The 16,932-nt window shown below is 34.9% G+C and overlaps 1 protein-coding gene across 1 annotated transcript; it reads right to left on the bottom strand.

Moving 5' to 3' along the window:
- Nucleotides 1–1,157: 1,157 nt before the first annotated feature.
- LOC118852406 (ubiquitin-60S ribosomal protein L40-like) lies at nucleotides 1,158–1,700 on the bottom strand. Its single transcript, XM_036762138.1, has one exon. It carries the CDS (start codon nucleotides 1,674–1,676, stop codon nucleotides 1,290–1,292), a length of 387 nt encoding a protein of 128 aa, XP_036618033.1. The 5' UTR covers nucleotides 1,677–1,700; the 3' UTR covers nucleotides 1,158–1,289.
- Between the last annotated feature and the right edge of the window lie 15,232 nt (nucleotides 1,701–16,932).

Below are 16,932 nucleotides of genomic sequence, written 5' to 3'. Positions count from 1 at the left end.
CCGACCAGGAGCACAATACAGACCCAAGCAGGGCACAGCAAGATAATTTGCCTTTGTGCCCACAAAGTGCTCCTTGCAATGGTGTGAGCCAGGGATTCAGGAAGTGGCTGATGCTGCACCACCTCTTTCACCCCCAGAGCTGGTGGCCAGACCACTCTGAACTTGGTCCGCAGTTTCCACCTAGCCTGCTCTTTGGTTTTTGTGTGTTGAGAAGTCTGGTAACTGCCACAGCTCACTGTTTCATGGCCCTAAGGCCTGTTCCAGCTGGCTAATTCTGGGTCTGGTCTGTCCCGGCCTAGCCCATGCTGGGCTGCCCTCTGCTCTCAGCACTGTGTGATAGACCCCTTCCTGGAGACCATCCAGGCTCTCCTGGGCTGGAGACCTGTTTCCCTTTGCTATTTCATGGGTTCTGCAGCTCTAGAATTTGTTCAGAGCCATTTTTACAGGTGTTTGGAGGGATTTGGGGGACAGCTTATGCAAGCCCCTGCTTTCCAGCTACCATCTTGGCTCTGCCCCCCAATAATTTTTCTTTTTAAAAACTATCTACCAAAAAATGGAAATTCTTTTATGATTTAAATGAGATGAAACAAAAACAAAATGAAAAGAAACCTATTGAGATGATAAAATTGAGAGCTCATATCTCTTCTTTGGAACCATAATATTTCTTTGTCTTTTAGCAATATCCATTTTTGATTATTTTGTATTTATTCTTTCCATTTACATTATTGTATTCATTGTGTATATTACTTTAGTGTTTTGGGTTATTTTTTTTGGTCCTGCTTATTTCACTCTTTCTGGTTTCATAAATCTTCCCACACTTCTCTGTATTCATCATATTTATTGCATCTTATAGCACAATAATACAACAATATCCCCTTTACATCCGTGTATCACAAGTCATTTAGCCATTTCTCAGTCAATGGACATCTACTTCTAATTCTTTGCTGTCATAAAAAAATGTTGCTATAAGTATTTTAGTATGGGGACTTTTTCTAGTAGTCTCTTGGGGGACATTGCTAGTAATGGTATCTTTTAGTCACTTAATTTGCATAATCCCAAATTACTTTCCATAATGGTTATAGCAGTTCACAGCTTTACTAACAATACACTCACAAGGGTTGCTATCTTTTTTTTTTTTTTTTTTTTTTTTTTGCTTCTCAACTAAAAGGGGATTTTATTGATATCACAGCCCCATTAAACCCAGGAACAAGGCCTTGTTACAACAGACTACTCAAGAGCACTTCATCAGTCAGGGGAGCCAAACCAAAACTGGGTCCCGAGGCTGGTCTTTATTTGACCTTCTTATTGGGGCGCAGATTGTTGGTGTGGCCGCATTTCTTCTTACGGCAGTTTACAACGCGGGGGTGCAGGCGGGCATAACACTTGCGGCAGATCATCTTGTCACAGTTGTACTTCTGGGCCAGCTGGCGAAGGGAAGGCTCAATGATGCCCCCTCGAAGACGTAGCACCAAGTGCAGAGTGGACTCTTTCTGGATGTTGTAGTCAGAGAGAGTTCGGCCATCTTCTAGCTGTTTTCCAGCAAAAATCAGACGTTGTTGATCTGGTGGGATACCTTCCTTGTCCTGGATTTTGGCTTTGACATTCTCGATAGTATCACTTGGTTCGACCTCAAGTGTGATGGTCTTGCCCATCAGGGTCTTCACAAAGATCTGCATCTCTGCAACGCTGTGCCCGCGCTTGGCCACCTCGCCGAAGAGAAAGAGGCCACTGGAAGCGGAACAAGGGTTGCTATCTTGTAGCACTTTTGAAAACATTTTTTTCTTGTCCTTTGACCAATTATCTACTGGAGAAAGGATCTTTGTTTCCAATTCCTTAGAGAAGGGATCCATCCATCTATACATGTATACACAAATATACACACGTACATGTACCTGTTTGCATGTGTGCACAACGCATAATACAGATATAGTACATAAGCATGCATATATATACACCTGAATGTATACATACATGCACATGTATACGTATGTCCATGATATATATACACATATATATGTATATACATGTATATATATATATACATGTATATACATATATATATATACTGAATATATATGTATATATCTTGTACAGTTGCATCACAACCCTTGTGACTTAGTGCCTAACAAACTTAGTACCAAAAGTTATGAAAGCCTTCCTACAAGCAAGCCTCACCTTAGAAAGCTTCTCTTAATGGGTTCCATGTGAGGCCTATTAATGAGACGGGAAGATCTTCATATCCCCTTAACATTACACATAGATAATGTGAAAATGGTTTGGATGACTTAATATACATGGTGGATATCACATTGCTTGCCTTTTTAATAGTTAAGGGAAAGGCTGGACGATGGAAGAGAATTTGGAACTCAAAGTAAAAGAAAATTAATTTTAAAAATGAATATTCAAAACTAAAATAAAATTCCCTTTCCTATCCTCCCCTCTAAATTCTTTTCTTCTCATTATGACTTTTCCTGAAAAAATATTTCCTTTATTCTTTTCATTAATTTTCTTCCCTTTCTGTCTATTCTGGATTTTTATTCTTTAAATCATGGTCCCTAGAATTCTTTATTCCTCAGTATTTCTTTGTATTAATTTCTCTGTGTCTTTTAAATTTAATTTTCTTCCTTGAACTTAAATATTCTAAGGCATCCACTTAGAGTTTCTTCTTCTAAACTATTTCTTTGTCATTTTCTTATAGATCTTGTAGTCTTCCCACCTTTTATGTTGTGCCTCCCACCTAGAATTATTCCTGTATTCCTGATTGGTTCATTACTACTTGCTATATTCCCAATGATAACTTTCCTCATTTTCTTATTAAATCTTCTCTCTGGATCCAGGCTCTACCACCTTTCTTGATGTCAGTTGGCCCCAGGAGTTTTGATTCCCCCTTTCATGAGATAGGATGCTAGGTTGAGTTACAACACTTTCTAAGAAATAGTGGTCTCTCTAAATATTAACTCTTTTTCAGTATCTCTTTTGCCCTTGTCTCCTTTTGCTTTTATTAAAAGTACATAGCACACCTGTGTACTTGTAGAAACAAGTCACTTAATGATTGTCTTTCTGTTGTTATTGTGTTGTTGTAACCCCCCTAAGTATTTTTTCTATTTCTAGCTCCTCCCCACTTTATTTCTAGAATAATTTATTTCATAATTTGTGCCTTCTTTAGTTGGAACTGCTTCACCTTTTTGTGTGTTTCTGTTGTCCAAGATGTTTACAAAGCAAATAATCAGCTTACATCATTTTTAAATATAAGAACTCTTCAAATACCTCTCCTTTATTCAACAGATATATTTTTTTAAATTGATGGTTAGGTTCATGTTTACAATATATGTTACCTTGAGTTACATCCTGAGGTCTTTTGCTCCAGAATACATTATTCCATTTCCTCAAGTGATTTCAGATGAATGCAGTATAGTCTTGTGTAATTTTAATTTCCTTTCACTTGTACTGATCTTTTTCTTATTCTCTTGGGGATTTCTATTTTCTTATCAGAATTAATAAATTTAATTACTATATCTTGGAATTTGCTGCATAGGGTTTTGTTGATATTGTTTTTTGGAGAAGATCTGTGAATTCTTCCAAATGTAAATTCTAGGCAGTTTTCTTGCATTATTTCTTGCATTATGTTGTACAGTTGTTTGTTTTTTTTAAGTTTTCTTGTTCTTCCAGGAAACCTATGATCCTTAAATTATCTCTATATAGACTATCTCCTATAACAGGGCTGCCCAATCTTAGGTTTTTATTGAAGCAATAGACAATATACTTTGATTTGCCATTTTAGTGAGAGCTCTATAGTAGCTTAGCTTCATTTACTAAAGCATTTATGTAAATTTCTATGCTTGTAGGTGGGCCACATAAAACCCACCCCAGGCCCCATGCAGCCCTTAGGCCACATTTTTGACAGCCCTGTTCTAGAACATTATATTTTCCTTCTTATAAAGATCACATGTTCCTTTGATGTTATTGCTTTTTGTGTCTCTTCTTCCAGACTTTCAGTGTCTTTGTTTTGTCTTGGAATATTTATTCAGAGATATTTAAACTTGTTTAAATAACATTGAAAACATCTTCCCATATTCATATCTTCACATTGATTTATCTGCTTGTGCATAAGGATTTTAAGTGAGCTTTATTTCCCCTGAAATCTTTGATGATTTTAGTCTTTTTTCTTATATTCCCTTATTGTTTATTTCATGACTCCTTCCCCTTTGATGGTGGTTCCCCAGTGGTCTGAACCTCAAAGTCATTTTAACCTCCTCCCAAACTGAGGGATTAAGTTTTCATCAACCTCAGTCCTTGCCTTAAATGACGTCTGAGGTGACAAAACAATAGTTAGCTGTCAACCAGTGCCCTTTTCTTCAGGAATTGTAGATGACAACACACACACACACACACATACAGAGGCACTCTGCCCCAGTTCCCTCTACTCAGTGTTTTCTTTACCTCCTTGACACAGATGTTAAATAAGTAAAATTGAAGTCTTTTGTTTGTTCTCACAGAATGGTTAATTAAGGGTAGAGATCAGGGTAAGGTAAGGGGGTTGTCTGAGACTACCAAATTAAGCAAAATGCTGAGTAGATTTCAGAGCATAAGCCCATTAGTTCTTTTGTGTAGTACTGCCAAAACATGGGGACTGGTAAAGGAAAAGGGTGAAAAGATCAAGTTTAGGGATTAGGAATTAGCTTTCTCTCCTTGTTGGGCTTATTGTTTTCAATTTTTTTTGAGATTCGTGGAATATTGATGAAAAAGTGGATTGGTAAAAATTTCTAGTCTCCCATCTTGTGAATTACATCACCCAGTATGCCTTAACAGACCATATTAATAGCAAAAACCTCAATAACTTTTATAGGATTGTTTCAGTTTAATTAAGGAGAAAGACCTTTTTTTTCAAATATAATACTCTGAAAAAGAATAAGAATATACTTTCTCTTGATATAATAAATAGTATCTATCTTTCACTAATAACTAGCATTATTTGTAACAGAGAAATCCTTTCTAATAAGATGAAAGGTAAAGTAATGAAGTGTATTGTGACTGCTATTAAATGATATAGAAATGTTAATTTTATCAATAAGACAAGAAAAATAAACTAAGAGTACAAGTATAGACAAAGAAGAGGACCAAAAATATCTGTAGTTGTGGGTAGTCAGTTAACAAAGATTTATTAAGCACTTGTCTTCTATCAGGCACTGCTCTAAGCACTAGGGGATACAAAGATAGGCAAAAACATTGTCTTTGCCCTCAAACAACATTCTAATAGCAGAAACAACATGCAAACAAATATGCATATTAAATATAGACACAATTTAAATGGGAGGTAGGTAAGAAGGATGGCACTATCAGTAGGGATAGAAGGGATGGACTTGGAAAAGTTTCTTTCAGGTGGTGGGATTTGAGCTAAGGGAGTCATCTAATAAGAAGGATGAAATAAAGACATTGAATGTCAAATGCAAGGAACAGTAGGTAGAACAATGTTCCTGGGTCATAGATTATATGAAAGGAAGTAAGTTAAAGAAGACTGGAGAGTCAGAAAGGGGCTAGGTTGTGAAGGGCTTTAAAACCCCAAAAGAAAATTTTATATTTGTTTTCAGTTTGTTTTTGTTTCAAGAGGTAATAAGGAACCATTGGAGTTTATTGAGTGTTTGTTGTGTGTTCAAACCTGCACTTTAAGAAGATCAATTTGACAACTGAGTGAAGCATGGGTTAGGGAGGGGAGAGACTTGAAGTAGGGAGACCAATCAGAAGGCTACTGTGGTAGTCCAAGTGTGAGGTGACGAGGTCTTCCATCAGATAAGTCTTGGGAAAAGATTGGATATGTGAGATGTGTGAAAGTGAGGAGCTGAAAATGATACCTAGTTTACAAACCTGACAGAGGGGGTGGTGGTGACCTCAACAGTAACAGGGAAGCTAAGAAAAGGAAAGAGCTTGGGAAGATAGATTATGAGTTCTGTCTTAGACATGTGGAGTTTGAGGGGTCTATATGGCATTCAATTCAAGATGTTTAATAGCATTGTGTTATGATCTACATAGAATATTCTAGAGATTCAATAATGCTAAAACATGAAATAATTATTTCAGTAAGGTCTAAGGACTCCAAATAAACCCACTAAAGTAATCAACTTTTCTTTATATGACTGACAAAGCCTAATAGAATATACAAAAGGAGACTCCATTTGAAATAACTACAAAATATATAAAATAACTGGGCTTAGCTTACTAAGTCAAATCAGGATTTATATGAATAAAACTTTAAAATTCTCTATCTAATTAAAAGAAAGCTTAAATGATCAGAGACACACATTATTCATAGCTGGGGTTCATAAATATGATCATATCTAATTTTATTTACAGTTCAGTTCTATACCAACCAAGTTACCAAAAGACTATTTTTTTAGAACTAGACAAAACAATGAAAAGATTCATGAGGAGGAGCAAAAGGGAAGGGATTTTAAGGAAAATATTGGATGGAAATAGGACTGAATGAGTGGCTTGAACAATAAAGCAGTAATCATCAAAAATTTGTGACATCAGTTAAAAACAGAAAAGTTGATCGATCAGGTGAACAAGACACAGATACAATCAGATAGTATCCTACAATACCAACTGTTGGGAGCAAGGATAGTCTCTTTGAAAAGAAGTATAGGAAAAGTAGAAATCAAAATGTCAGAAAATACCTATAGAAGAATGTCTTACATCAAATGGCACAATAAGCTCCAAGCGTATACTAAATATAAAGGGTCATATAATTTTTAAAATTACATGACTTCAGATGACTGAGGCTGAAGGATATCTTCCACCTCTCAGTAGAGAGGTGGTAGATTATACCTACAAAATAAGGTGAATGTTTTAGACATCACCAAATTTTTGATTTAACTATGTTTTTGTTTCAAATTATTTTTATCACCTAGGGAGATAGGCAGTTCAGTGAATAGAACACTGACCTTACCCTCAGAAAGACTTGAGTCCAAAAACTGCCTCAAATAATTACTAACTGTGGGACCATGGGGAAGTTATTTAACTTCTATTTACTTTGGTTTCCTCATTTGTAAAATGGGAATAATTATTGTACCTGCTTCACTGGGTTTTTGTGAAGGATAAAGAGACTAAACATATGTAAAATATTTCATAAATCTTAAAGCACTATATAAAGGCTATTTATCATTTTTAATACATGAGGCTTCTTTGCTAGTAGTGGTGGTAGGTTGCTTAAGGAAGTAGGAAGGATGTAAATTTTCATAAGAATGTAAATAAGAAATCCTTCCCTCCTCCCCCCAAAGCAAGGGAAGTCATTAAAAAGCTGATCAATGCATTGACCAATCTTAGCTTTAGAGAAATAACATTGAAATATATTTTTCCTCCTTAGCAGAGAGAGGAAAAATTGTGAAGAATATGTTGTTAGACATGGCCAATGTGTAGCTTTTTTGTTTTTTTACTGTATTTCGATACAATGGCGCATTCTACCAGGCAAATGTTAGGATGTATAAATTTAAAGAAGAAAAATTTGAACAAAGGTATATTTATATATAAATACACCATGGTAAAAATTTGAGAAAAGTTTTTTTAAATTATTTGTATTTATTTCATTATTTCCTATTTACATGTAAAATTTTTAATATTTTTTTTAAATTTTGATATATGTCTCTCTCCTTCCTATGCCTCCCCTCTTCTTGAGAAAGAAATTTGATTTTGATTATACATGTAAAGTCATGCAAAACATTTTCATATTTGCCATGTTGTAAAAGAAAACACAAACAAAATTAAATAAGAGAATAAAAAAAAGTATGCTCCAGTCTGCATTGAGCATTCACCAGTTCTCTCTCTCTGGATCTGGGTCTTTGGAATTGCCTTAGGTCATTGCCTTGATCAGAGTAGCTAAATGTTTCACAGTTGGTCATCCTTACAATATTGCTGTTGCTGTGTACAATGTTCTCCTGGTTCTGCTGACTTCATTTTGCATGAGTTCATATAAGTCTTCCCAGGTTTTTTTGAAAGCATTTATAGCACAATAGTATTCTATCACAATCATATATCACAACTTGTTCAGCCACTCCCCAATTTATGGTCAGACACTAGATTTCCAATTCTATGCCACTACAAAAAGTGGGAAACGTTTTAAAGGAGGAAATCCATAGAAGGAAGAGAAAGGAATTTTGAGGTTGAAATATTCAAAATTTCTCAGTCCTATCCTACTTTTTTTTGGTACCTTGGATTCACTTCCTCATTGACATCCTACCCCTCCTTCAAAACTTAGTTCAGGTGCCATCTCATCTGTGAAACCTTCCTTGATTCCCTGGTTGTGGAAAAGTTGTAGCTGCTGGTTTGAATCTCTTCAATTGCCATTCTGTTTGATATCTCCTATGCTTTTAATTATATCATAAATTGTAGAATAGCTGTGTATGCCTATTCAACTTTAAGCTTCTTAGTTTTTTTTGGGGGGGGAGGGAGAATGGTTCATTTTTCATATTGCTATTTCTAGTGCCTAAAATATGTCATTCAGTCATGAATCCCATCATGATCCCATCAACCACACCATGCCAAGCCCTTCTATCCTCCGCCATTTCTTGAAGTCTGTCCAAGTACATGTTCATTATTTCCATGATACTATCTATCCATCTCATCCTCTGCCATTCTATTTTCCTTTTGCCTTCAGTCTTCCCAACCATCAAGGTCTTTTCCAATGAATCTAGTCTCATTATGTAGCCAAAGTATTTAAACTTCAGCTTCAGTATTTGATCTTCCAATGAATAGCCTGAATTAATTTCTTTTAAGCATTGACTGATTTGATCTCCTTGTTGCCCAAAGGACTCTCAAAAGTCTTCTTCAGCACCACAATTTGAACGTCAATTCTGCAGTCTTCAGCTTTCTTCAGAGTCCAACTCTCACAGCCACACATTGCTACTGGGAAAACCATAGCTTTGGACTTCATTGGCAAGGTGATATCTGTTTTTTAGTATGTTATCTGGATTTGTCAAGGAGCAAGTGGTTTTTTTTAAGTTCACAGCTCACAGAATCTTAAGCATAACATTACTGGTGTGTGAAATAAATGTGATTGTTCAGTAACTTCAACATTCCTTGGCATTGCCCTTCTTTAGGATTGGGACATAAACTGATCTTTTCAAATCCAGTGGCCATTGTTGTGTTTTCCAAAGTTGCTAGTATATGGAGTGCAACACTTTATCAGCATCATCTTTTTAGTGTTTTAAATAGCTCAGCTGGAATTCCATCACCTCCACTAGCCTTATTGTTAGCAATGCTTCCTAAAGCCCACTTGGTTTCATTCTCCAGGATATCTGGCTCTAGAAAAGTAACCACACAACTGCGGTTCTCAAGTGATGTTAAGATCTTTCTTGTGTAGTTCTTTGTTCTTGCTACTTCTTAATATCTTCTGCTTCTGCTAACTCTCTACCACTTTTGTCTTTTATCGCACCCATTTTGTCAAGAAACTTTCCCTTGTTATCTCTAATCTTCTTGAAGAGAGCTCTTATCTTTCCAATTCTATTGTTTTCTTTCATTTCTTTTCATTGTTCATTGAGGAAGGTTTTCTTATCTCTCCTTGCTATTTGGTAATTCTATATTCATTTGGGTATATCTTTCCCTTTCTCCTTTCCCTTTCCTTCTTTCCCCAGCTATTTGTAAAGTGTCATCAGACTGTCATTTTTCTTTTTTGCTTTTCTTTTTCTTTGGAATTTTTGTTGTTGTGGCCACCTCTTATACTATATTGCAAATCTCTGTCCACAGTTTTTCAGGCACCCTATCTATCAGATCTAATACCTTAAATCTCTCCATCGCCTCCACTTCATATTCATAAGGGATGTTACTTAAGTCATACCTATATGGTCTGAGTGTTTTTTCACTACTTTCTTAATTTTCAGTCTGAGTTTTATGTTAAGAAGCTCATGGTCTGAGCCATAGTCACCTCTAGCTGATTGTATAGAGTTTCTCTACCTTTGACAGCAAAGTATATAATCAATCTGATTTCAATCTAGAGTACCTAAAATAGGGCTTTACAAATAGTAGACATTTTTAAATTGTTAATTTGTCTTCTCCCTCTTACCTTTAGTTCTGTTTTCTATCCCCCCCTTTCTTCTGTCAGTTTTCTACTATCTTCTCACTTTCCTTTATTCCTTAGTAACTACACTTCTTTTGTGTACCCAACCTATAATAAAGACATAAGGTATGCAAATCTCTGTGGATGCCTCATAAATTTCACTTATGAGGGGGTTAAGAGGGAATGGGAAAGGAGGTTATCAAACTTGATGAGCATATCTACTGAGCAAAGAGAAAGAACTTAAATCCTTCTTACTACTTCCATTCCTCTCTTATGCTACTAGAGAAGAAGAGAAGATGTTGTGAGATTGACTTCTCTCTATCAGTTTGGAAAATACTGCAGTCTTCAATTTGGCATTCTGTTGGTAAGAATAATGCAGATTTAAAGTGAATGGGTATTCAGTTCAATGGATATTCAATATAATTTCTGTGCATTCACCTTTTTGTTTATGCTAGCAGGCAGTTTATTAAATTATGACTAAATAAACATTAATGTATGCCAATAGATATTTCAACCACTACCTACATATAGACACTTTTTAGGCAGAAAGAATATAGCACTTTTTAAAAAGTGAAATGGATGCTACAAAACAATTTAAAGATAAGACAAGCAGTAAAAAAAATGCAAACAAACCCAAAAACTATTTCTAATACAGTAACAGGGGAATTAGGTAGGCAGAATGTAATTATCTGTAATTGGAGTTTGGCCAGGACATTGGACAGATTCCTGTACTTTTCTGAAAAGTGTTGTGTAATCTTTAATGAACAGAGGAGGAGCAGGTCCTCTATTTAACCTCTCACCCTAAAGATGGCAAGCTTTTAAAGTTTTCTTTACCCTGCACATAAGTGATACTATTCCACAGGGACTTAAAACTTTTTCCATCATAAGTATAGTTAGAATAAAGATGATTCTTTCCCGAAGTTTGACTTTGAATATTGGTATAATGGGAAAGAGATGGTAAGTTACACCTAGCAATTAAAGGAGAAAAAAATCTATACTCAATTAAAAAAAGACTTGGGCCCGGGATATTCAATTGTCAGGAAATTTTAGTAAATACTACCAAAATATGACTAAAACATCTTAAGAATGCCCACAAACAAGAAAAGTCCATTTTTGCCTACATAGTTACCTGTGGAAACAATTCTTAAAATTGGTTCAATTTTGCTCAGAAATATATCATTGCTTCCCAAAGGGCAACAACACAACAGAAACAAATGAAAACTGATATCTTTATAACCTCGGGAAGCCTGAGATGTGTGCCCAATAAATGTAAGCAGACATTATATCTTTTATAATCAGAGCAAGATGAAGATGTGAACTGAATAAATGCTTTAAAAACATCATAGATCCTATTAGATGCAAAGATTGAAGTGTTAGGCACCTTTTAGCTCAACTTTCATTTAATTTACTGCTTTCCATTCTGTAGTCTGAAGGGAGTGAAAAAATCCTCTCTAATTTTTTTCCCTTTTCATGAGCTGACCAAGGAGATGAAATCTGGGTACTTTAATTACCATTCAGAGCCAAAGGCTTGGCCTTTGATATGGAAATCCCACTTCAGCTACTGCCTTTTCCTGTCCCCTTCTCCTTCCAATCTCACAACATGAATTTTAAGTAGCTTTGTCGACACCTGGCAGTGAAAACTAACTGCAGCTTGTTCAAGTTAAGTTTTGCTGTTTGTTACATTTGTTTTCTTTCAACAAGTTGAAAAGGCTGAAAACACTATAAAAAATGAAATGAAGAGAGAAAAGCAAATGAGTAAGAAAGAGAGTGGAAGGACTGAGAAGAAGTAAACGCAAGAATGACTTCCCTGGAATCACATAGAGTTCTTGAATTTGTTTGTTTCCAGCCAGATTGTATGACCCATTCATTATCTGACCGCTACACACACACACACACACACACACACACTCACACACACACACTCACACACACACACACACACACACACACACACACACACACACACACTGATCACCACCAATGGATGGAAACTGTCATGTACAGTTACCCTGGTATTGTCATTTGCCTCCTGCATAACTCCCGGCTTTGCTATAATTGTTAATTGCACTTGTCAACTGTCATTAATTCCTCTTTAGCATCGCTGTCTTTGAATAATTAGACAGAATAGCCTCACTGCACTCATTGTTTGCTGAGTCTCTAGCAAGAACCCACGGGGCTTTCTGAAGAGACAGTAATCAGAAAAAACAATGAATAGATCCCATCTTAGTTAACCCTTTGGAAGTTCGAAAAGGAGAAAAACATTTTGAGGACTTAGATGGCCAAATCTGACGAATCTGCAAGTAATTCTTACCTAGCCATGTGTTTCCACAAATGGAATTGTTCCTTAAATGTTTCCAGGAAAGAAAGAGGTAAATAAATACAAAGGAGATAGGTAAATAAGTCAGAGGTATTGTCTTAGGCACCACTCAAAAAATACAAAAAGGGAAAACAAAATTAAAATGAATTTCAGTTAGTTCTTTTTTTAATATTTTTTATTTTAAAAATAATTTTCTATTTTATTAGGAGAGAAAATATGAAAGTAGAGCAAAAGAAATGTATCTATATTCTCCAGTAGAAAATGCAGGGATTCTTTTCTACAAACTTTTTTTTGAAGTGCTTTTTGAGCCCTTCAAATTAGGAGGATACTGCATTTAAGTGGTAGAAATCACCTAGGGTCTTTCTGAGCCTCACTTGGTAGTCAGTTTTCCATGCCTGTTACTTAGCCTCTCACGTCAAGGGGCATTTTACAATATTTTTAGTTAGGGAATTGCTAGCTTAGAGTAAATCCTTGTCTCAGAATAAACTTCTTAATTAATTTTTAAAGAACCTAGACTCAGAGCTTGTTCATTGCTTTTAACCTATGGCCTTAGCACTTTTCTGAGCTTAGAAAATCCTAACTGAAATAAGAAAACAAGGGATAGAGAGTTCAAATAACTGAGAATCACTATTTGATAATTCTTTATCACTATTGATACAACTTAGCTATTTTGTTGGTTTAAAGTTGGTTAAATTTAGTTCAAATTTAAAATTGTCAAAGTAACTAAATTTTACCCATATTGATGAAAAATTATCAAATAGTAATTCTCAATTATGTGAACTCTTCAAAAGATTTACCCCTATAACTTATTTTCTTATTTTGTCATCTTCAGCTATTTCTCAAAAGTCAGAAGTTGAGAAGAGCACTGGTCACTTTTTGATCATATAATAGAACTATAGATTTTGAGCAAGAAGAGACTAGAAAGGTGCTTTCATTAATTAAATTTCCTCATTTTATATAACACCAATACTGACATAATATTATTAACACACCAAATAATGCTTTAAGTTTATAAAACTCTTTGTAATTGCACTTACTAAAATGTCTACAGATAATGATATGCATAATATATAATTATATTATGTAAATAACATATAATTATATGACTATAGAGTAGAAATATACTAAAATATATTCAACATTTTTTAAAAAGCATTTGTCTCTGACAAAGGCATAGGAATACATTTGGAAAAAAAATAGAATGCCAAAATTATGTTTTATATTAATATGATTACAAAGATGGTTTAAGTATCTCATGGGTTATAGGGAACTCTCACATTCCATGTTCAGTAAATTTCTAGGATATCTGACCCTGTATCAACAAGGCTACAGTAAATGTATCTGGCCTGAAAGACCCATTTTGTCCTTAAGACAGATTCACCTGAGCTAGAAAAAATAAGTAGTAAAAAAAAATCCCTAAACATCTAAAAATGATTGAATATAGGTGATTCATTACATGTGGGAACCCAATGTCTGTGTTCATAGGCATAATTTTTAGACCAATCACCTTTGCTTTGCAGGATCATCCAGGAAAGGAAATAGTCACCCTTCTGTTGGAGAACTATTCATTTTGTAATAAAAATTTACAGTAAGAAATCATTCCTTGGGGACCTGGTGTTCAAAATTATTATGCTGACTATATTTTTATAATGTACAGTAATTTATATATTATTTACGATAATATAAAATTAATATGGGCAATAAATTGATACCATGAGTTAATATTCTTGAAAGATTCATGATTTCCTCCATTTGGAAACTACCTCAATTATTTTTCAACAGAAACATTTTTTATTCCTTGGCCAAACTGAGCATGAATCTCTCCAAACTTTAAGAGTAAGTTTTAGCCTATAGACTAACAATATACTGCTGGGACTGAATTCCAAGCCTTTCCAAATGTGGTCCTCCTACATAGCCTTCAAAAATCCAGGGTCACCTTCCTGATATGATAATGTACAATGAGTCCATATAGTTCAACAATTTAATTCAAAACTATTTTTGTTTTATTATTTGTAGAACACCTATTATGTACCTACCACTATGTTACACACATTGATTCAATAGATAACGAGGAGTTATGTTTGTAAGCAGAGGAATTATCTGATGTAAACCACATCATAATAGTAAATATTCAATTTGCCTCATAGTTTAAGGGATAACATGGATATCAATATTAATGGACAGTCATATGACCAGCAAGAGAGCTAATTAGTCCTTTTCTCCAAGTCTCTTCAAACTCCCAACCCAGTCAAATAATGAATTTTTTGTCCAATTTTGAGTGCAACATCTAAATCTGAAAAAAAAGACTGAAACTTCATGCTTGTCACAGGAACACAAGCTAACTCTCTGAGATCCTTATGTTTGGGTGGAATCATAGGACAGGAACCATCTACTGCTGTAGTCATTTTGGAGAGTACCACACCTTGTTAACTCCATTCCTCAAGAAGCAGCGGATACTAACCTTACTCAATCATGTCAAGGAAGGGAGGGCAGCAGAGACAGAATTGGGCAGGAATGAGAGTGTGCTGCTTTTTGAGTGAGGGCCCATATCCCTGCTGGTTTCTAATATTGAAATGTTTCCCACACTGTTTTCTTTCTTTGCCTTTTAGAAGTAACAGCAGGGGAATGAGAGAGTCAGCTGAAGAAAAGGATTGAGCCCAACAAACTAGAAAGGGGAAGAGGAGTATATAATCTGGGGTGACTTTGTACTTTGACAGGCCAACTTCTCTCTAAGAGTATGTTTTACTTTCATAGGTGGTATTTTGTCCCAGGCATTTTGTTCTAGGCAGCATCTGGAGCCCTGAATTGCCAAGTGGGCAGAGGGATACAGAATTGAAGATAAGATTGTATGGCCTTTGGGCAGGAGACTAATTACAGGCAACACAATTCGGGATATACAGCCATTTCTACCATGCAGCTCTACTTCTATCTTCCATTGCTTCCCCTGTGAATAGGCATTTCTAAAAATAAGCACAACAGAAGAAAGTGAAGATGGGATCCATCCATAAATGTGTCTAAAAACTGGTATGAATACAAAAGCTCAAAACTGATGACTTAAAATGTTTAATTCCAGTAAGAAAATCAAGAAGAAACAAATATGGAAATAACCCACAAATCAGAAAATAAAATGTGGAATAGGCTGAGAGGGAAAGGAAATAGCAAAGGGAATAAGGCAAGTAAAATATCATTTACAAAGGCACAGTAAAAGGAAATTTTTTTTTTAAAGTTGGAAGGGAGAAAAAGACAGAAAGGAAGATTTTGGACTAACACTTAACTGAGTGGTGAAAGAGAAGGGGCAAAGGAGAAAAATCATTGCATAAATAAGAAATTAAAAGAAAAATAAAGCAAATAGTGTAAGTCATATCCAAGAATTAAGGAAAGGCAGGAAAATGGGAGGCGGTAGTGGTGGTAGAAACAGCATGTGAAAACAAATTCACATTAAAATGGTTTAAAACTGAATTCAATGATAAAACATTGATTTAAAAAAGTAAAGTTTTTAGAGCAATAACTGAGGAACAAGGAAGTCTTATGTTCATAAGTGTAAATATGAATTGATTAAATGATTCCATAAAATTACAAAATGGGTAAGAAGCCTTAACTACCTATTATATATGATACACATCTTAAAAAAAATATACAGAATAAATATAAGGCAGAAACAAAATTTATTATGTACCAGGTTAATCCAAAAAGTCAAGAGCTGCAACCATTTTATCTGATAAAAAGTAACTGTATTATGCAGAAAGGATACTTATATAGAAAATGAATCAATATCAAGCTAAAATGTATGCAGCACATGGAATAGCATCTAAATTCATAAAAGTTAACCAAATTGCAAAAATATGTATCAAGTAACACAATATTGATAGGATACTTAAAGCTTCTCTCAGAGATGGTCAAATTTAACAGAAACATAAGCAAAAAGGAAAATACATAACTGAACCAACTGTCAGAAAATTTAGAACTAGAAAGACTGATGACAACTTCTGAATAGGAACATAAAGAATATATACACCTCATCCTCTTATGCTACCTTAAAATTTAGACTGTGTGCTAGGCCATTGAGAAATTATAAATGAATGTTTAAAGAAATGTAAACACATTCTTTAGAGATCATACTGAAATAAAAACAGTAAACAGGGAACACAAGCATAATCTAATTAAATAAATGGAATATTAAAATGATATACTAAATAATGAACAGGCAAAGAAAAAAAATCATAGAAAGTACTCCATGCCTTTTGTAAGACAAATACATTTCTAATATAAAAAGCAGGGAAGGAAAAGTAAAGCAAGAGAACTATAGACCAAGATTTTTAATGACTATCAATCTAAACCATGTCAATAAATTCTGGTAAAAGATCACAACAATATATTTTTTTTGGAAAGTGAGCACTATCATTGGATGCCCTTTGGGCTTTCTTCTTAAATTTCACCTGCACTAGCAAGTTAGGTCCCCAGAGGTTCACCAACTATTTCTTACCCCAGAAATCTAGGGATAATCCTTAGGAATTGGGAGGTTTGTAGTTTTTTGGCTCATAAGACCCAAACCAGTGTGATTCAATGATTC

The sequence above is a fragment of the Trichosurus vulpecula genome, chromosome 5 (genome assembly GCF_011100635.1).
Source record: "Trichosurus vulpecula isolate mTriVul1 chromosome 5, mTriVul1.pri, whole genome shotgun sequence".
NCBI lineage: Eukaryota > Metazoa > Chordata > Mammalia > Diprotodontia > Phalangeridae > Trichosurus > Trichosurus vulpecula.
The sequence above is the reverse complement of the archived record's forward strand: the minus strand, read 5'-3'. Positions and strand labels throughout refer to the sequence as shown.

Excerpts from the sequence above, each read along its gene's own strand:
- LOC118852406 (XM_036762138.1), bottom strand. The coding sequence starts at position 1,676 with ATGCAGATCTTTGTGAAGACCCTGATGGGCAAGACCATCACACTTGAG.